This window comes from Mercenaria mercenaria, chromosome 12, assembly GCF_021730395.1.
Source record: "Mercenaria mercenaria strain notata chromosome 12, MADL_Memer_1, whole genome shotgun sequence".
In the NCBI taxonomy this organism is placed as follows: Eukaryota; Metazoa; Mollusca; class Bivalvia; order Venerida; family Veneridae; genus Mercenaria; species Mercenaria mercenaria.
This window is the reverse complement of record NC_069372.1, coordinates 285,194-306,730: the sequence shown is the minus strand read 5'-3', so window position 1 is coordinate 306,730 and position 21,537 is coordinate 285,194. Positions and strand designations below refer to the sequence as shown.

Genomic DNA, 21,537 nt, shown 5'->3' with positions numbered 1-21,537 from the left:
AAAAAACCCTTTGAATTTCAGGTTAATTTTGGGACACTTTCACTGTATCTTTTGTTATTACTTAATGAATTTGATTCAGACTTAACAGAGTTCATTCACATCATCACCTATATTTTATGACACAAGGTAATTATTTCTCTGAATGAGCGGGACGTATTATGTGAATACCCATGGCGAGCGGGCAGGGGCGGCGGGCGGTGCGCTTGGATTATGGCCCTTGAGTTAGGCCAAATTCGATGACAGGCGTATTTTGTGACAGTCTGCCACTCTTGTTTACTGAGTATTTCAGTTTGATTTTGATGATTTTTCACCATAACTCTGTTGTTACAAAATGGACTTTGATTCAGTCTTTACATGGTTGTTCCACTTCATCACCCATATCATATGACACAAGGGCTGCAACTCTTACTCCAGTATGATATTAATTATGCCACGTTCATACTTTAGAATTTCTGGTTCAAGTTGTGGTGCACTTTTGCTCTATCTTAGTTATTACGAAATAGATTTGATTCCAACTTAAAATAGTTGTTCCACATTATTAGCAACATACCACAAACAGTGTGTTACTCTGGCAGAAATTATCCATTAATGATGTCCCATTTATACTTAATGTTTTGATACACTTTACAATTATCTCTGTTATTACTAAATATATTTGGCAAAAGCTTATACTATTGTCCAATATCGTAATTCAGATTTGAGTCATTAAACATTCCAGCTTCTTCGGACGTGTTCAATTTCACTATCCAGGATCTATATATTTGAGCGCACTGACTCCTGTGACAGGTCTTGTTATATGATGGTATTACTTCATGATAGCATTCCAGAGCATTGTGAACAGTTAAATGACTACTGTAGAAACTGGAATATTGTTGGTATTCTAGCCAGTGTTTATGTGTGTATTAGTTTATGATATTACATTGATTTCTACATTTTCACTGTTAATGATTTTAAGGCTGATATGGAGCATGTGTTAGCAGACAAAGAGAGCTTAGAACAGAGTATAACAACACTAGAAACAACAGTGGAATCACTGAATGATAAATTAGAGGAGGCAAAGGAACGAGAGAGACTAATTGTTGGATATCCAGACATAAATGGACCAGTCAATCCTGATATATCTGGTATGTTTTTCTTTATACACTGGGGAATATACAGACATAAATGGACCAGTCATTCCTGATATATCTGGTATGTTCTTGTTTATACACAAAGGAATATACAGACATGTAAAGGCCAGTCAGTCCTGGTATATCTGGTATGTTCTTCTTTATACACTGGGGAATATACAGACATAAATGGACCAGTCAGTCCTGATATATCTGGTATGTTCATGTTTATACACTGGGGAATATCCAGACATAAATGGACCAGTCAATCCTGATATATCTGGTATGTTCTTGTTTATACACTGTGGAATATCCAGACATAAATGGACCAGTCAGTCCTGATATATCTGGTATGTTCTTGTTTATACACTGGGGAATATCCAGACATAAATGGACCAGTCAGTCCTGATATATCTGGTATGTTCTTTTTTATACACGGGGGAATATACAGACATGTATAGGCCAGTCAGTTCTGATATATCTGGTATGTTCTTGTTTATACACTGAGGAATATCCAGACATAAATGGACCAGTGAGTCCTGATATATCTGGTATGTTCTTGTTTATACACTGGGGAATATACAGACACATATAGGCCAGTCAGTTCTGATATATCTGGTATGTTCTTGTTTATACACTGGGGAATATCCAGACATAAATGGACCAGTCAGTCCTGATATATCTGGTATGTTCTTGTTTATACACTTGGGAATATCCAGACATAAATGGACCAGTCAGTCCTGATATGTCTGGTATGTTCTTGTTTATACACTGGGGATTATACAGACACGTATAGGCCAGTCAGTCCTGATATATCTGGTATGTTCTTGTTTATACACTGGGGAATATCCAGACATAAATGGACCAGTCAGTCCTGATATATCTGGTATGTTTTTGTTTATACTCTGGGGAATATACAGACACGTATAGGCCAGTGAGTCCTGATATATCTTGTATGTTCTTGCTTATACGCTGGGGAATATACAGACATAAATGGACCAGTCAATCCTGATATATCTGGTATGTTCTTGTTTATACACTGGGGAATATACAGACATAAATTGACCAGTCAGTCCTGATATATCTGGTATGTTCTTGTTTATACACTGGGGAATATACAGACATGTATACGCCAGTCAGTTATGATATATCTGGTATGTTCTTGTTTATACACTGGGGAATATACAGACATGTATACGCCAGTCAGTTATGATATATCTGGTATGTTCTTGTTTATACACTGGGGAATATACAGGCATGTATAGGCCAGTCAGTCCTGATATATCTGGTATGTTCTTGTTTATACACAGTCAGTCCTAATATATCTGGTATATTCTTGTTTATACACAGTCAATTCTGATATATCTGGTATGTTCTTGTATATACACAGTCATTCCTTATATATCTGGTATGTTCTGGCTTATAGACTGTGGAATATCCAGACATAAATGGACCAGTCAGTCCTGATATATCTGGTATTTTCTTGTTTATACACTTGGGAATATCCAGACATAAATGGACCAGTCAGTCCTGATATATCTGGTATGTTCTTGTTTATACACGGGGGGAATATACAGACATGTATAGGCCAGTCAGTTCTGATATATCTGGTATGTTCTTGTTTATACACTGAGGAATATCCAGACATAAATGGACCAGTCAATCCTGATATATCTGGTATGTTCTTGTTTATACACTGGGGAATATACAGACACATATAGGCCAGTCAGTTCTGATATATCTGGTATGTTCTTGTTTATATACTGGGGAATATCCAGACATAAATGGACAAGTCAATCCTGATATATCTGGTATTTTCTTGTTTATACACTGTGGAATATCCAGACATAAATGGACCAGTCAATCCTGATATATCTGGTATTTTCTTGTTTATACACTGGGGAATATCCAGACATAAATGGACCAGTCAATCCTGATATATCTGGTATTTTCTTGTTTATACACTGGGGGAATATCCAGACATAAATGGACCAGTGAGTCCTGATATATCTGGTATGTTTTTGTTTATACACTGGGGAATATCCAGACATAAATGGACCAGTCAGTCCTGATATATCTGGTATGTTCTTGTTTATACACTGGGGAATATACAGACATAAATGGACCAGTCAGCCCTGATATATCTGGTATGTTCTTGTTTATACACTGGGGAATATACAGACATGTATAGGCCAGTGAGTCCTGATATATCTGGTATGTTCTTGTTTATACACTGGGGAATATACAGACATAAATGGACCAGTCAATCCTGATATATCTGGTATGTTCCTATTTATATACTGGGGAATATACAGACATAAATTGACCAGTCAGTCCTGATATATCTGGTATGTTCTTGTTTATACACGAGGGAATATACAGACATAAATGGACCAGTCAATCCTGATATATCTGGTATGTTCTTGTTTATACACTGGGGAATATACAGACATGTATAGGCCAGTCAGTCCTGATATATCTGGTATGTTCTTGTTTATACACTGGGGAATATACAGACAAGTATAGGTCAGTCAGTCCTGATATATCTCTTGTTTATACACAGTCAGTCCTGATATATCTGGTATGTTCTTTTTTATACACAGTCAGTCCTGATATATCTGGTATGTTCTTTTTTTTTATAGACAGTCAGTCCTGATATATCTGGTATGTTCTTGTTTATACACAGTCCTGATATATTTGGTATGTTCTTTTTTATACACAGTCAGTCCTGATATATCTGGTATGTTCTTGTTTATACACAGTCAGTCCTGATATATCTGGTATGTTCTTGTTTTTACACAGTCAGTCCTGATATATCTGGTATGTTCTTGTTTATACACAGTCAGTCCTGATATATCTATAGAGTATCCTGATAGAAGGTGGCAGTTACTTGTAAATAACAGGTTAGTACAGGTTGTCCTAGAGCAATAGTTAGGTTAACTGTCTGCTATTGAATAACTGAAATACTGAAAAATGGCACTAAGCTGTAAACAAGATCAGATTAAACATAAAATTTAAACTTAAGTAATTTTCAGAATGATGTTATGGCCTTTGAAAAATAAGCAGAATACAAAAAGAAAAAAATACAGGAAGCAGTTCAATATGAATTTCATTTTTCAGTTAGCTAACAAAAAAGAGAAATGCTAACAGAAGTGGAGAAATGGGCTGCACCCATTTGTCTGGACCAATATGAATCTGAATGATTTATAAGTAAATGGGAGTTGGTTTGAAAAAAAAAATTACAACTTTCAATAGAATTGATGGATTTTACACATCAATCATTCATATGTTTTTAGCTCAATGTGCTCAGGGTGAATTATTGTGATCGCTCACTGTCCGTCCATCATCCGTCCGTCGTCCGTTCACACTTTCCTTTAAACAACATCTCATCCTAAACTTCATAGGGATGTACCTTGGATGGTCGTCTTTAAAAATTATTTATTCAAAGAATTGAATTCCATACAGAATTCTAGTTGCCATGGCAACCGAAAGGAAAAACTTTTAAAATCTTCTTGTCCAAAACCACAGTTCGTAAAGCTTTTATATTTGGTATGTAGCATCATCTAGTAGTCCTCTACCAAGATTATTCAAATTATTCCCCTAGGGTCAAATATGGCCCCGCTCTGGGGGTCACATGGTTTACAGTATCACACAGTTCCTGTGATATGCAGGCTCCATAACCTCAGATCCCCTTTCTAAATTCCAGTTTGTTTAGTTCTGCTCATTGTTTTCTCATTTAGGACAAACCCATTATTTTAACTGGGGACCATACGCCGCTTTTCATGGATTTACACACTAGTGTAGCATTAAAGGTTCCATGTGCACCGCCGTATGAACACATCTGCGGATGTCTCTAAATTGTTTTTTGTACTTTTAACGTGTGTAAATGTTGAGTTCAGCTCAACCCGGGGCTAGAGGGCGTGGACGGTAGCATGCATTTCCACTACCGTCCATGAACAGGCTCAGTCAAACCGAGCCTGCAACATTTTCGATTTTGTTGTGTTGAGCGACCTGTGGAGTTTCCACTTTTTCTTTTTTACATAGACTTATATAGGGAAAACTTTGAACATCTTTTTATCCAAAACCGCAGGTCCTAGAGTTTTGATATTTGATGTGTAGCATCATCAAGTGGTCCGCTACCAAGATTATTCAAATATCCCCCTAGGGTCAAATATGGCCCTGCCCTTGGGGTCACATGGTTTACATAGTGTTAATAGTTGTACCTCCTCTAAATAAGGGAGACCAATCCTGCAGGCTTAGTTGAATGTCAAGGGAGTTAATAGGCACTCTTCAGTGTGGAGGTTTAGAGTAATCTTTAAACATGTGTAGTTGATTGAATTGCTAAATAAACTGGTATTAACAAGTGGTAGCAAAGCGGAATATTAATATTATTTGAAGAGGACAGTGTCAATTTTGTGTTCAGTGAAAGTATCGTCTTTTGGACAGCAAATTTTGAGTGTAAAGTGTAACAATTGATGAAAAATGGCAACAAAAATAAACTCGCCATCACTGAAATCAAAAGCATATGAACTATATAAACATGAACTTTTAGCTTGGAGGGAAGTTACAGACTTGGATAAGAAGAAGCAGGGTGTTGCTATAGCATTATCACTTCCAGAAGATGATGAGAATAAAATTCGTGAAAAGGTTTTTGAACAATTAAACTTGGATGATCTGAAAAGGAAGATGGGTTAGATACTTTAATTCATTTTTTGGACAAACATTTGGCTAAAGATGATTTAACAGATAGTCTAGAAAAGTTTGAGGAATTTGAGGATTTTCAACGTTCGGATGTCCAATCAATTACTGAATATATTGCCCAGTTTGATTCAAAGTATAGAAAAATAGAAAAGAAGAGTATGAAACTGCCCTCTGAAATCCTAGCATTTAAACTTCTTAGACGGGCCAATATCTCAAAAGAAGAAAAATTGTTAGTCTTAACAGGAATGAATTATGAAAATAAGGAAACATTATACGACGAGGCTAAGCGTTCATTGAAAAAGTTCAAGGGCGGTGTTGTGGAAGGGGCGTTATCTTCACATGGTGCGGGATCAGCCATTAAACTTGAACCAGCTTTTCTTGTACAAAATGAGGAAGCATTGCTTGCGGCAGGGTATGTGAAAGCAAGACCAGAATTTGTCCAAAAGGGCACAGCACGGAGAGGAGGAAGAGGAAATCGGGGTTATAGTAGAGGTTTAAATTACAAGAGCCGAGATGGGAATCAAAGCAAGAAAATGAACCCCATGGGGGCGGATGGAAGGACATTAACTTGTAAATCATGTGGTTCTTACAGGCATTTACTAGCAGACTGTCCCGATAGTTATGAAAACATGGCTAAGGTCAATGTAACAGAAGATGATCATGTGGTTTTATTTACAGGTTATAATAAAGACGATTTATCACAATTAGGTGCAGATGCTCGACAGTGTGCAGTCTTAGACAGTGCCTGTAGCAGTACGGTATGTGGAAAAACATGGTTGAAAGATTACATTAAGACTCTAGACAAAGTTAATAGAGAAAAGGTAGAGAAAAATGAGGGAGAAAAGGTATTTAAATTTGGAGGTGGTACAAGACTCAAGTCCGAGGGTGAATATATGATTCCAGCTACAATTGCTGGAAAAGAAGTGACAATCAAAACAGATGTAGTAGACTCTGATATTCCTCTCCTTTTGTCAAGAACAGCAATGAAAGCAGCAAATATAAAAATGGATTTGCAAAATGACACAGCAAGCATTTTGGTAGAGATGTAGGACTTAATTTAACGTCATCAGGTCATTATTGTATTCCTATTGACAAATCTGACAGAATTGAAGTTGAAAGTGTATGTGCTGTACAACTGGGTGAAATGACTGTGAAAGATAGGTACAAGACATTACTAAAGTTGCATAGACAATTTGCACACCCACCAATGAAAAGATTACGGTCATTACTTCAAGGTGCGGAAATATGGAAAAATGAATATGAAGACGATTTAAATGACATTGATAAAAAATGTGAACTTTGTAAAGTGTATACAAGAACTCCATCACGACCAGTTGTTGCAATGCCGATGGCAAGGGAATTCAATGAAAAAGTGTCGATGGATTTGAAACAGTGGAAAGGCAGATGGATTTTGCATATGATTGACATGTGGTCTCGGTATACGATTTCAATATTCATCAACAGGAAGCGACCATGTGATGTGATTGATGCCATGATGCAGCACTGGATAGGTGTGTATGGGGTCATGGGGGCGCTGATGACAGATAATGGCGGGGAATTCAGCTCAGATGAAATGAGAGAGGTAGCTTCCATTCTAGATGTCAAGGTCTGCACAACTTCAGCAGAAAGTCCTTTTCAAAATGGACTTTGTGAAAGAGTGCATGCTGTAACTGATATGATGTTGTTAAAACTGCAGGCAGAAAATCCCTCAAGTGATAGCCAGACACTGTTATCTTGGGCAAATATGGCAAGAAACTCATTACAAATGTGGAACGGATTTAGTAGTCATCAGCTAGTTTTTGGAAAAAATTCAAACTTACCTGGAATTCTGAAAGATACGCTTCCCGCTCTGGAAGGCACAACTTCAAGTGAAAAGTTTGCGGAACATTTGAATGCTCTTCACCAAGCAAGAAAGGCATTTATTGAATCCGAAGCTAATGAACGAATCAGGAGAGCACTCAGAAACAGAATTAGAGCTGCAGAAGAAAATTATGAAAATGGCGACCTCGTTTACTATAAACGGGAAGGAAAGGAGAGATGGTTAGGACCTGGGAAAGTTGTTTTCCAAGATGGAAAAGTAATATTTATAAGACACGGAGGAGTCTTTTTAAGGGTATCCCCAAATAGGTTATCTAGAGCAGGACAGAGTGTGAATGAGGAAGATAATAATACCATTAAAGTCCAAACAGACCAAAGCAAGACTGTATCTAGTATAGAGAACAATGAGAATAGCAACCCTATTTCAGAATACATAGCTAAGCAAACATGTGAACAAATAGAATCTAATGAAAACAAAGAGAAAGAAGGTGGAATAAGTGAGATGAAAGTGAATAAAGGGGATAAGATTCAGTATAAAGAAAACAATGAATGGTTAGAAGCCGAAGTTACGAGTAGGGCAGGAAAGGCTTCAGGGAAATATAAATACTGGTACAATATAAAGGACGAAAATCAAGTGGAAAAGAGTGTTGACTTAGAAAAGATAGAATGGAAATTTCTCAGTCAAAGAGATGAGAACGAAGAAGTTTTAAATAACTACATAACCAGTCAAACCGATGAAACAAGGACTGCTCAACAGTCTGAATTAGAAATGCTAGCAGAATTTGGAACTGATGAAGAAGTACCAGACTGTGGTCAGAAAACAATTTCCACAAGGTGGGTTATTACAGTAAAAGATGGAAAAGTGAAAGCAAGGTTAGTTGTAAGGGGTTTTGAGGAAAAGATCATAGACATACCGCGGGATAGTCCTACTGTAGGCAAAGGAGCAATGCGTATATTTTTGTCATTTGCGTCACACAATAAATGGACAGTTAAGACAACAGATATTAAATCAGCATTTCTTCAGGGAAAGGAACTCGAAAGGGAAATATTTGTTAGACCTCCAATGAAAAGTATGACCCCCAAAGGAATCATTTGGAAATTGAAACATGGATTTTATGGGCTAAAAGATGGTGCTCGTCAGTTCTATTTGAGTGTCAGGGAAGAATTAGTTCGCTTGGGCTTTATCCAATGTAAGTTTGGACTACGTGGCATTATCTGTTGTCATGTAGATGATTTTCTTCATGCAGGGGATAAATACTTTGACCTATTAATAGAAAGACTTAGAGATAGGTTTCTAGCCGGAAAGATAGAAGAAAAGTCATTCAAATACATTGGTTTTGATCTTCAGCAAAATGAAAAAGATATCGTTTTAGATCATACAAATTATGTATACAGCTGGAAAATATTAGTGTAGCCAGAGCCTCTGAAAAAGAATCTGAACTCAGATCGGATGAAAAAACTTTGTTTAGACAACTGATTGGAAAGTTGAATTGGGTTGTACAGAGCTCCAGACCCGATATGGCTTTTGAAATGATTGAACTAAGTACAAAACTGAAACAGGGAACTGTGAAAGATTTATCAAGGGCTATTAGAGTAGTTAGTAGACTGAAAGAATTTGAATCGTTCGTCAGATATCCTTGTCTTGATTCAGACATGTCTTTGCTAGTATTTACAGATGCTTCTCTGGGAAATCTTGACAATGGAAAGGGCAGTACAAGTATATACTTTGGTTAATTGATGGTAAAGGGAACTGCTGCCCTGTATCACGGAAAGTAAATAAAATCAAACGTGTTGTTAGGTCTACAATAGCAGCAGAATCCCTCAGTCTTCAGGAAGGACTAGAAGCCGGTATTTACTATAGAAGTATGTTAACAAATTTGTTGGGAGTTCCTGATAAAACAATCCAAATTTCAGCATATGTAGACAATAAAAGCGTCATTGAAGCCATCTTCTCAACCAGACTTGTAGATGACAAAAGGCTCAGAATAGACATTGCTGCTATTCAGGAATCAGTAAGAAACAATGAGATAAAGTGCGTTAAATGGTGTCCAGGTCAATTTCAGTTAGCAAACTGTATGACAAAATTTGGGGCATCAGGCCTCCAGTTAATTAAAGTACTACAAACTGGACAAATGTTGAAGGAATTGTTGTAATATGTGTGTTACTTCAAGTTTTAAGAATTGACTGAGTTAGAAAATGGGTTAATTTCAAATGTTAAAGTTATTTACTGTTGGAACATATTTTCTGTTGAAACTTTACATGGTCACACAGCTACATGTACTTTATAATCTTTAATTGTTTTTGTTTTAAACATGTTATGTTATTTTGTTATTTTTTCCAGTATTTGTTTACTGTAAAGTAACAGTTAGATTTTTTAAATTAATTGTTTCTTTTTGGGATAGCTTAATTTTACATTTTTGTCTTTAAAATTCAATAATATTTTAACTAACAAAAGAAGGAAGTATAATGAATGTTAATAGTTGTACCTCCTCTGAATAAGGGAGACTAATCCTGCAGGCTTAGTTTAATGTCAAGGGAGTTAATAGGCACTCTTCAGTGTGGAGGTTTACAGTAATCTGTGAACATGTGTAGTTGATTGAATTGCTAAATAAACTGATATTAGCACATAGACTTATATAGGGAAATACTTTGAAAATCTTCTTGTCAAAAACCACAGGTCCTAGGGCTTTGATATTTGGTATGTAGCATCATCTAGTGGTCCTCTACCAAGATTATTCAAATTATCCCCCTACGGTCAAATATGGCCCTGCCCTTAGGGTCACATGGTTTACATAGACTTATATAGGGAAAAACATTGAAAATCTTCTTGACAAAAACCACAGGGCCTAGGGCTTTGATATTTGGTATGTGACATCATCTAGTGGTCCTCTACCAAGATTGTTCAAATTATGCCCGTGGGGTGAAAAGAGGCCCCGCCCCTAGGGTCCCAAGTTTTACATAGACTTATATAGGAAAAAACTTTAAAAATCTTCTTGTCTTAAACCACAAGACCTAGGCCTTTGATATTTGGTATGTAGCATTGCTTGGTGGTCCTCTGCCAAGATTGTTCAAATTATTACCCTGGGGTGAAAAGAGGCCCCGCCCCGGTGGTCCCAAGTTTACATAGACTTATATAGGAAAGAAACTTTAAACTTTTAAAATCTTCTTGTCAAAAACCACAGGGCCTAGGGCTTTGATGTTTGGTATGTGACATCAACTAGTGGTCCTCTTCCAAAATTGTTCAAATTATGCCCCTGGGGTGAAAAGAGGCCCAGCCCCGGGGGTCACAAGTTGTACATAGACTTATATAGGAAAAAACTTTAAAAATCTTCTTGTCTTAAACCACAAGACCGAGGCCTTTGATATTTGGTAAGTAGCATTGTTTGTGGTCCTCTACCAAGATTGTTCAAATTATTACCCTGGGGTGAAAAGAGGCCCCGCCCCGGTGGTCCCAATTTTACAGAGACATATAGGAAAGAAACTTTAAAAAATCTTCTTGTCTGAAACCACAAGACATAGGCCTTTGATATTTGGTATGTAGCATTGCCTTTTGGTCCTCTACCAAGATTGTTCAATTATTACCCTGGGGTGAAAAGTGGCCCCACCCCGGGGGTCCCAAGTTTTACATAGACTTATATAGGAATTTTTTTTTAAAAATCCTCCTGTCTGAAAGTTCAAGGCCTAGGCCTTTGATACTTGGTATGTAGCATTGCCTAGTGGTTCTCTAACTTGGGGTGAAAAGAGGCCCTGCCCCAGGGGTCACTTGTTATATGAGTTATATAGGAAAAACTGCTTTAAAATTTTTCTGATCATATTTCTTAGACTGTTTTATTATAATTACCTGATGACCCCAAGTAATTAGGGGTCACTTGACTTTGACCTTGTCCTACTGACCTACTTTTTTTGTTTTTTAAGATAGAGCCTTGAAATTTGGATGACAAATATAGCTACGCACACTGGTCTTAAAACTGACTTTCAGTGACCATGAATGTGACCTACTGACCTACTTTCTTAATATTTTAGCATCAGTTTGACATTTGAAACTTGTAGCTCATATTACTCAGGTGAGCAATCCAGAGTCATCATAACCCTCTTGTTTGCACTAGGTTTGCCTAGTGATATTGAGTAATTGCAAGGCTTGAGTTTTAAGAGTATGTTGAATTGCCAAAGGAATTGCATGACTTATTTCAATAGAAAACTTTTTCTATGTCTGTAATGCTTTGTATGCATCCAACTTGTAAATTTTATTAATGCCATGTTATTGAATATAAACCTTTTATATGAGTACATACATGTATACTTGGAAAAAGTTAAATTCTCAGATGCTGAAAATTAGATATTTGAATTCTGCTTAATGTAGAAGGAATATTGTATTTGGCAAAATGTAACAGATACTGGGGTTTTGATCAGTGCTGTTTTCATGGTTAGGGTTAAGAGTTAGGGTCCAGTGGGAATGTCATAGGTTCAAATCCTGGATGAAGTATATTTCTGCCTTGATGATTGGTTGAACATTTGTCTGAGGTCATTTATTTGTATGACATATATTTGTTGATGAATCATTGCAGGTATTAATAATAATTACATTGGGTCAAAGCCAATTAGATCAGAAATAAAAGTTTCTTTGCACAAAAATAATGGACTGAAGAACTGTCAAGACTTCATAGTATGCCACAACATCATGGTCTTTTATTATATGTGTTTTGTTAGATAACACATGTTAATTTTTGTATAGGGACTGGCGATATATTGTTAGACATGGAAAATCAGATAAGAGCAAACATTGTCCGGATACAACTGCTTGAAACACAGAATGATGGACTACGGAACTCCGTCAGAAAACTTCAGGCTATGCAACAAGAACAACCTGAATATGTAGAAGAGGAGGATAACCAAAGATGGGCTACTCATGTAAATGTTAAGGTAGGTGAACTTGGCAGCCTTGAAAAATGTTACCTTCACATTCAATCAGCATTGTTATACTTCTGTCCCAGATACAGAAAATAGTGTCCACTGAATAACTGGTCTAGTCATCGAACCTAATAGGATGATTGACTGTTGTCTGTAAATGACCTTAACTGTTTTTAGGATACGTATATCAGTGTCAGGTCAGTGTCATGCCTTTATACTGAAATAGTTTCCACTCATTTAGTTAAGAATATTTTAGCCTACAATCATCAAACATCACAGAATGATTGCCTGTGGTCTGTAGAAGACCCCTTTTGTTTTTGGGCCAGTAAGTCAAGGAACAAAGTCATAATGACCTTGAGAATGAAGACAGTTTCTTCTTAATAATTAAAGAAAGCACTGGCCTACAAGCTTCAAATCGTAGAATGATTGCCTATATACATGTAGTTGACCTCTGTTGTTTTGGGTCTCAGTCGGGCAAAAGTCAAGTTGCTATGACCTTTATACTGAAAAAGTTTCCAACTACTAACTACAAAACATGTTAGCCTACAGTCGCCAAACTTCATTTTGGTGATTGCCTTTTGGTCTGAAAGTTATCACAGCATTTTGGGGCCAATATGTCTAACATCTGGGTCACAGTGACTCCCAGACAGAAAATGTTTTCTGCTCGGTAACTTCTATGGCTCACTGCCTTCAGTCTTGATAAGATAATTGCTTGTTGCCAATAGATGATCTCTAGTAGTTTGTTAGCCAGAAGGTCAGAGGTCAAGATCACAATGACCTTTACACTGAAAACCAATATATGCCCAATAACAATGACCACTTTGGTAAACAAGTCCACAAACTTCATAGGATGATTGCCTGTGGTCAGTAGATGACCCTATTTATGTTGGTGGTCTTTAGGACAAAGGGCAAGGTCAGAGTGATCTCAGGACTGACAGTGGGGCAGGTCATCATGGGAGATACACGGTGCCTATCCATATCGGCGGACTCTTAGCGAAATCTGCTATATCGGCGGTTTCATTGCGTCGGTACCGGCTTTTCTTTGCTATAAACAATGTCCAGGTTAATAAATGAGTCGAAAAATCGAGCTGTCATCCATGATAATATGCATGCTGCTCAAAAATAAGTAGAGCACGGAACATAACAATGTCTTTACTATGTATTGTAGTGTTTACTTTTTAATTATCAGCCATTTTTCTCGCAAACTCGATGAAATTAGTTGGCGGTGTACTGACATGGAAAACTAGCCCGACCTTTTTCACGGTCTTTAACGAGATTTTGCTTTGACATCATACGTATCAAGCGCACTACTTGTATTCATCTTTCCAAAAATACTGACAAATAGGCCGAAATGTAAATGGAATTCTTCAAATTCCCTTACTTTCGGTTTTGTCGGGGCACCGGCGGTCTCTCTGCACACCAGTTTTTGATGCACAGGCAGGCTCTCTGCATTACGCACAGGCAGGCTCTATGCTAATGACTATTTGGACGCGTTATAGCTTAATTCATCTGGTGTGTAGATCGGACTTTTTATAACTGTCAACATCACACCTTATTTCAAAACGTCAAAAACCCAAGCTGAAAATGAATTTTCTATCGACCCATAATATTACTATATTGAAATACTTAAAAGATTTACCTTGGAACTTATGAACAGCCGACACCAAAACTGCTACTGAGTTTTTTTCCTCTAAAATTTCTTTCACCAGTGTCGGTTTCAAATGTTCTACGGGTGTAGAATTAAAGCTGCCTTTTTTATTATCTTTCCTGTGTTTTTTTAGCTCACCTGAGCACAAAGTGCTCGGGGTGAGCTATTGTGATCGCTCACCATCCGGCGTCCGTCCGTCCGTCCACACTTTCCTTTAAACAACATCTCCTCCTAAACCGCTAGGCAAATTTCATTCAAACTTCACAGGAATGTTCCTTGGGTGAATCTCTACAAAAATTGTTCAAAGAATTGAATTCCATGCTGAACTCTGGTTGCCACGGCAACCGAAAGGAAAAACTTTAAAAATCTTCTTCTCAAAAACCAGAAGCCCTAGAGCTTTGATATTTGGTGTGAAGCATTGCCTAGTGGACCTCTACCAAGTTTGTTCAAATCATGACCCCGGGGTCAAAATTGACCTCGCCCCAGGGGTCACTTGATTTTACATAGGAAAATCTTAAAAAATCTTCTCAAAAACCAGAAGCCCTAGAGCTTAGATATTTGACATGTAGCATCGCCTAGTGGACCTCTACTAAAGTTGTTCAAATCATGACCCCGGGGTCAAAATTGACCCTGCCCCAGGGGTCACCTGATTTTACATAGATTTCTAAAGGAAAATCTTCAAAAAAATTTAAAAAATAAACCAAAAGGCCTTGAGCTTAGATTTTTGACATGTAGCATTGCCTAGTGGACCTCTACAAAAAAGTTCTCAAATCATGACCCCCGGGGTCAAAATTGACCCCGCCCCAAGGGTCACTTGATTTTATATAGGAAAATCTTCAAAAAAAATTCTAAAAATAAACCAGAAGGCCTAGATCTTAGATATTTGACATGTAGCATTGCCTAGTGGAACTCTACGAAATTTGTTCAAATCATGACCCCCGGGGTCAAAATTGACCTCGCCCCAGGGGTCACTTGATTTTATATAGGAAAATCTTCAAAAATTTTCTAAAAATAAATCAGAAGGCCTAGATCTTAGATATTTGACTTGTAGCATTGCCTAGTAGACTTCTACAAAACTTATTCAAATCATGACCCCCTGGGTCAAATTGACCCCGCCCCATGAGGTTACTTGATTATACATAGAAAAATCTTTAAAATTTTCTAAAAATAAACCAGAAGGCCTAGAGTTTAGATATTTGACATGTAGCATTGCCTAGTGGACCTCTACAAAATTTGTTCAAATCTTGACCCTCCAGGGTCAAATTGACCTAGCCCCAGGGGTTACTTGATTGTACATAAGGAAATCTTCATAAATTTGCTAAAAATAAACCAGAAGGCCGAGATCTTAGATATTTGATATGAAACATTGCCTAGTAGACTTCTACAAACTTTGTTCAAATCATTAACCCCGGGATAAAATTGGCCCTGCCCCAGGGATTACTTGATGGTACATCGGAAAATCTTCCAAACAATTTCTAAAAGTCATCAGTTTGACATTTGAAACATGTAGCTCATATTACTCAGGTGAGCGATACAGGGTCATCATGACCCTCTTGTTTTCCAGATAGCACAGATTGTACAGGGTTTTGAAAATGGTACGCTGTTTTACTGTTAATAGGGTCGATATCAATTTTTCTTACTTGTACGAAATACACGAGAAAAACTCTCGTTTATTTTAAAATCAAGCTGCCCGAACCCCGTCGGTACCCACCTTGGCACAATAAATGGGCAGTTTTTATCATGACTGAAAAGACCGGTGTTCGCCCGACCTCATAAGCCGCGCGCGGCCGGACAGACCCGTTTGAAAAGTGACTTATGCATTTACATCTTTGAACTGCATATTATGTTACTTGTGTTCTGGATCCTTTATCTGAATCGTTCCCCTGCTTTTAAACAATATATTATATAGTATGAATTTGCTTTTTGACATTCCCATGTTACGTTGCCGTACGGAAAGAGTTCGAATCCTGGTTTTGCCATACAAAATATGTTTTTAGCTCACCAGAGCACAAAGTGCTCAGGGTGAGCTATTGTGATCGCTCACCGTCCGGCGTCCGTCCGTCCGTCCGTCCGTCGTCCGTCCGTCCGTCCACACTTTCCTTTAAACAACATCTCCTCCTAAACCAACAGGCCAATTTTGATGAAACTTCACAGGGATGTTCCTTGGATGGTCTTCTCTAAAAATTGTTCAAAGAATTGAATTCCATGCAGAACTCTGGTTGCCATGGCAACCGAAAGGAAAAACTTTAAAAATCTTCTTCTCAAAAACCAGAAGCCCTAGAGCTTAGATATTTGGTGTGAAGCATTGCCTAGTGGACCTCTACCAAGTTTGTTCAAATCATGACCCCGGGGTCAAAATTGACCCCGCCCAAGGGGTCACTTGATTTTACATAGGAAAATCTTAAAAAATCTTCTTCTCGAAAACCAGAAGCCCTAGACCTTAGATATTTGACATGTAGCATTGCCTAATGGACCTCTACTAAAGTTGTTCAAATCATGACCCCGGGGTCAAAATTGACCCCGCCCCAGGGGTCACTTGATTTTACATAGGAAAATCTTCAAAAAATTTCTAAAAATAAAGCAGAAGGCCTAGGTCTTAGATATTTCACATGTAGCATTGCCTAGTGGACCTCTACAAAATTTGTTCAGATCAGACCCCCGGGGTCAAAATTGACCCCGCCCCAGGGGTCACTTGATTTTACATAGGAAAACCTTAAAAAATCTTCTTCTCAAAAAGCAGAAGCCCAAGAGCTTAGATATTTGACATGTAGCATTGCCTAGTGGACCTCTACTAAAGTTGTTCAAATCATGACCCCCGGGTCAAAATTGACCCCGCCCTAGGGGTCGCTTGATTTTACATATGAAAATCTTCAAAAATTTTCTTAAAATAAACCAGAAGGCCTAGAGCTTAGATATTTCACATGTAGCATTGCCTAGTGGACCTCTACAACATTTATTCAAATCATGACCCCAGGGTCAAAATTGACCCCGCCCCAGGGGTCACTTGATTTTACATAGGAAAATCTTCAAAAAATTTCTAAAAATAAACCAAAAGGCCTAGGTCTTAGATATTTGACATGTAGCATTGCCTAGTGGACCTCTACAAAATTTCTTCAAATCATGACCCCCAGGGTCAAATTGGCCCCGCCCCATGGGGTTACTTGATTGTACATAACAAAATCTTCAATATTTTCTAAAAATAAACCAGAAGGCCTAGAGCTTAGATATTCGACATGTAGCATTGCCTAGTGGACCTCTACAAAATTTGTTCAAATCTTGACCCCCCAGGGTCAAATTGACCCAGCCCCAGGGTTTACTTTATTGTACATTGGGAAATCTTCATAAATTTGCTTAAAATAAACCAGAAGGCCTAGATCTTAGATATTCGATGTGTAATATTGCCTAGTCGACTTCTACAAACTTTATTCAAATCATGACCCCCGGGGTAAAATTGGCCCCGCCCCAGGGGTTACTTGATTGTACATCGGAAAATTTTCCAAAAAATTTCTGAAAATCATCAGTTTGACATTTGAAACATATTACTCTGGTGAGCGATCCAGGGTCATCATGACCCTCTTGTTATATTTACATTTGCTATTCCTATTACAAACAACAGCCTGAACGGTTTAGACTATCAGTATAAATTTGTGAAGTTCGTACAAGTAAGAAAATATTGATATCGATCCTATTAATTAACAATAAAAACAACTTACCTTTTTTAAAAACATGCAGTATGTGATATCTGAAAAAATAAAACACACAATGAAGATAAAAATAACTAAACAAAAAAGCAGCTGTAATTTTACACTCGTAGAACAATTGAAACCGGCAACATGGACACTGGTGAAAGAAATTTAAGGGGAGAAACAATTTTTCAAAATAGATTTTCTTGGTGTAGATCGGCTGTTCATAGCAATACACAAACAGATATTTAGTATATTTTGTGAAACGATGCGTGCATGTAAGGGTTTGAACATCCGAAATTTTAATCTGCCCTGTGAATTTTCAGACGTCTTCAGGATTCCTGGTTCAATAAAAAAAACTCTTACATCTAAATAGAAAAATTGTCACTTCAACGTTAATCTTTAAAGTATTTTAATACACACTCAACAAAATTCCTAATCGGTCAGTTTTTATTGTATTACTATTTTGTAAATAATGCAAGTATTTTCACGAAATTTCACATACCGACATTTAAATAGGTACTGCAGCTAATTATTGATTTATTTTTGACCGACCCACCGCCAAAGTAACCGCTTTAGGCGTTTTGGCCAATTTAGCATATTTTGCACGTGCATGGCACGTGTACCAATATGCACGTGTTAATGAACACTTTTGACATTACTGACGAAAGTCCTACGAGAAAAACACATATTATCGTGAAATTGACACAAGAGCAACGCGCCCGGGCTGTCGAAATTATACAACAAAATTCAAAATCGGTCACTTCAATAAATTGTACTTTGGTTAAATTTCGACAAAAGAGCGCGGATGGTAGATAACCAACGAGTGAAGGTTTCTGTAAACATCAAAGTAACAGTTACAAACAAATTACATCAAAATTCTAATGAAATTGTAAAAATAATTACACCCGTATCGTAAATGTGTCCCAGCTAGCAACATTCCGACAGCTCGATCCAATTGCTCTTGTGTCAATTTTACCATAATATGTGTTTATCTAGTTGGACTTTCGTAAGTTATGCCAAAATTGCAAACGAACACGTGCATGTTGGTGCACATGCACTGCACGTGCAAAATATCCAATAATAGGCAATACGCCTAATGCGGTTACTTTGGCCATGAGTCGCCAAAAATAAATTAATAATTAGCTGCAGTACCTTACCAAATGTCGGCATGTGAAATTTCGTGTAAATACATGCATTACTGACAATATAGTAATACAAATATAAACTGGCCGATTAGGAATTTTGTTGAGTGTAGTAATATTATGGGTCGATAGTAAACTCATTTTCAGCTTGGTTTCTGTCGTTTTGAAATAAGGTGTGATGGTTGACAGTTATAAAAAGTCAGATCTACACAACAAATGAATTAAGCTATAACGTGTCCAAATTGACATTAGCATAGAGCCTCCTGCGCGTAATGCAGAGAACCTGCCTGTGCATGAAAAACAGGTGTGCAGAGAGACCGCCGGTGCCCCGACAAAACCGGAAGTAAGGGGTTTTGAAGAATTACATTTACATTTTGGCCTATTTGTCAGTATTTTTTGGAAGAATATTGAAAAATGAATACAAGTAGTGTGCTTGATACGTATGATATCAAAGCAAAATCTCGTTAAAGACTGTGGAAAAGGTCGGGTTAGTGTTCCATGTCAGTACACCATCAATTAATTTCATCGAGTTTGCGAGCAAAATGGCTGATAATTAAAAAGTAAACACTACAATACATTGTAAAGACATTCTAATGTTCCGTGCTCTACTTATTTTTGAGCAGCATATATATTATAATGGATGGCAGCTTGATTTTTCGCCTCCTCATCCGATCTGGACATTGTTTATAGCAAAGAAAAGCCGGTACCGACGCAAAGAAACTGCCGATATCTCAGATTTCGCTAAGAGTCCGCCGGTATGGATAGGCACCATGAGATATGTATTTTAAAGACAGCTCTTGTTTATTTTTTCAAATTTATTAAATCAAGTTATTATTTTATAACTAATGAGTAATTTTTTGCCTTCTATTCACATTATTTTTTACAGTCAGTCCTTGATATATACATGTCTCATCTTATGAATTGTTTTTCTGTATGAACTTATTTAAGAAATAATTTATAGCAAAACCGTGTTTTAACACTATTTATACACGATGGGCAGTTATACGTCTGGCGTAATACAGCCAGAGTGTATAAATAGTGTTCAAACACGGTTTTGCTATAAATTATTTCAATTCTAATACATCTTTTATTGTAAAATTTAGATAAAATATGATAGAACTGTTTATATGCGCATGTATGGCGCCAAATGGTAGGTTGTCACGCTCATTTGTTTATACAAGCCTGGACTGAAAGTGGTAATTCATCTTGCGGAATAGTTCCATTAGGGGGCAAATGATGGCGAATTATTCTGCACAGCTAATAACCAACTCTGTGTGTGTGTAAAAAAAAATTAATTAAGACAGTTATTCTATGTGACATTTGACAATTGAAAGCACTATTTCAAGATGTGTACATGGCACTAAATATCACGTCAATGTGATGCCACATAAATTTCAGGGTTGCCACTTACCTCGAAAAGTCAGGGAAAAATGACTTTTTTTCAAGGTCAGTGAATTGTCAGGGAAATATTGATAATGGTCAGTGCAAAATGAAATTTTAGAAAAGTCAGGGAAAAATGAAATTCTGGGTCGATGTTTAAAATGTTCAGTGGCTATGGCAGTCTTCAAGCAGTATTTATAAGTATTTCCAAACACATTTTGGTGTAATTGTGTATAAACATAATTTAAATGTGTTTGAATCAATTTTGTTTTCATGTTAACTTTGGAATTTTGAAGACAGAAATGCTTTGCAAGCCTTGCCTCCAGAGCAGACAGTTATATCGGAAACAAAATAAATATGAAAGGGTGGATTGGACTGCTGTAGGGGAGGAGGAGGCCGAAAAAATATGGTGGTATTGGTCAGTGAAAAGTATGTTTTAGTTAGGGAAAAGTCAGGGAATTTTATTTTCTCAACTTAGTGGCAACCTTGATAATATTGTTGTGATGATTAAAGCATTGTTAGTTATATTAGAATTATGTGTAAGAGTGTTGATGGTTTATATGTAGTGGAAATTATGTTAATTTACCAGAACTGTCATAATATAATTAATATTTAAAGTAATGTATTCAGTGTTTACGGCAGATGGTCACTTTTGACCTGACGACTCATAAGATATGGATTTTTAGCTCGACTATTCAAAGAATGGTAGAGCTATTGGACTCATCCGTGTGTTGCATCGGCGTCTGCGTCCGCGTCGGTCTCATGATTTGGCCAAAGGCTCAGGGTGAGCTATTGTGATCACTCACCGTCCGGCGTCCGTAAACTTTTACTTTAAACGACATCTCCTCATAAACCGCTAGGTCAATTTCATCCAAACTTCACAGGAATGTTCCTTGGGTGAAGCTCTACAATTTTTTTTCAAAGAATTGAATTCCATGCAGAACTCTGGTTGCCATGGCAACCGAAAGGAATAACTTTAAAAATCTTCTTCTCAAAAACAAGAAGCCGTAGAGCTTATATATATGGTGTAAAGCATTGCCTAGTGGACCTCTACCAAGTTTATTCAAATCATGACTCCGGGGTCAAAATTGACCCCGCCCAAAGGGGTCATATGATTTTACATAGGAAAATCTTAAAAAATCTTC

The 21,537-nt window shown here is 37.3% G+C and overlaps 1 protein-coding gene across 3 annotated transcripts in view; it reads left to right on the top strand.

The window, feature by feature from the left end:
* Positions 1–21,537, top strand: part of LOC123533796 (coiled-coil domain-containing protein 157-like) — a 51,966-nt gene that overhangs the window by 19,538 nt on the left and 10,891 nt on the right. For all 3 annotated transcript variants that reach the window (XM_045315674.2, XM_053518950.1, XM_045315673.2), the window contains exons 8-9: positions 956–1,124; positions 12,361–12,548. In XM_045315674.2, the coding sequence (XP_045171609.2) occupies positions 956–1,124; positions 12,361–12,548 (357 nt within the window). The remainder of the gene's footprint in view (positions 1–955; positions 1,125–12,360; positions 12,549–21,537) is intronic.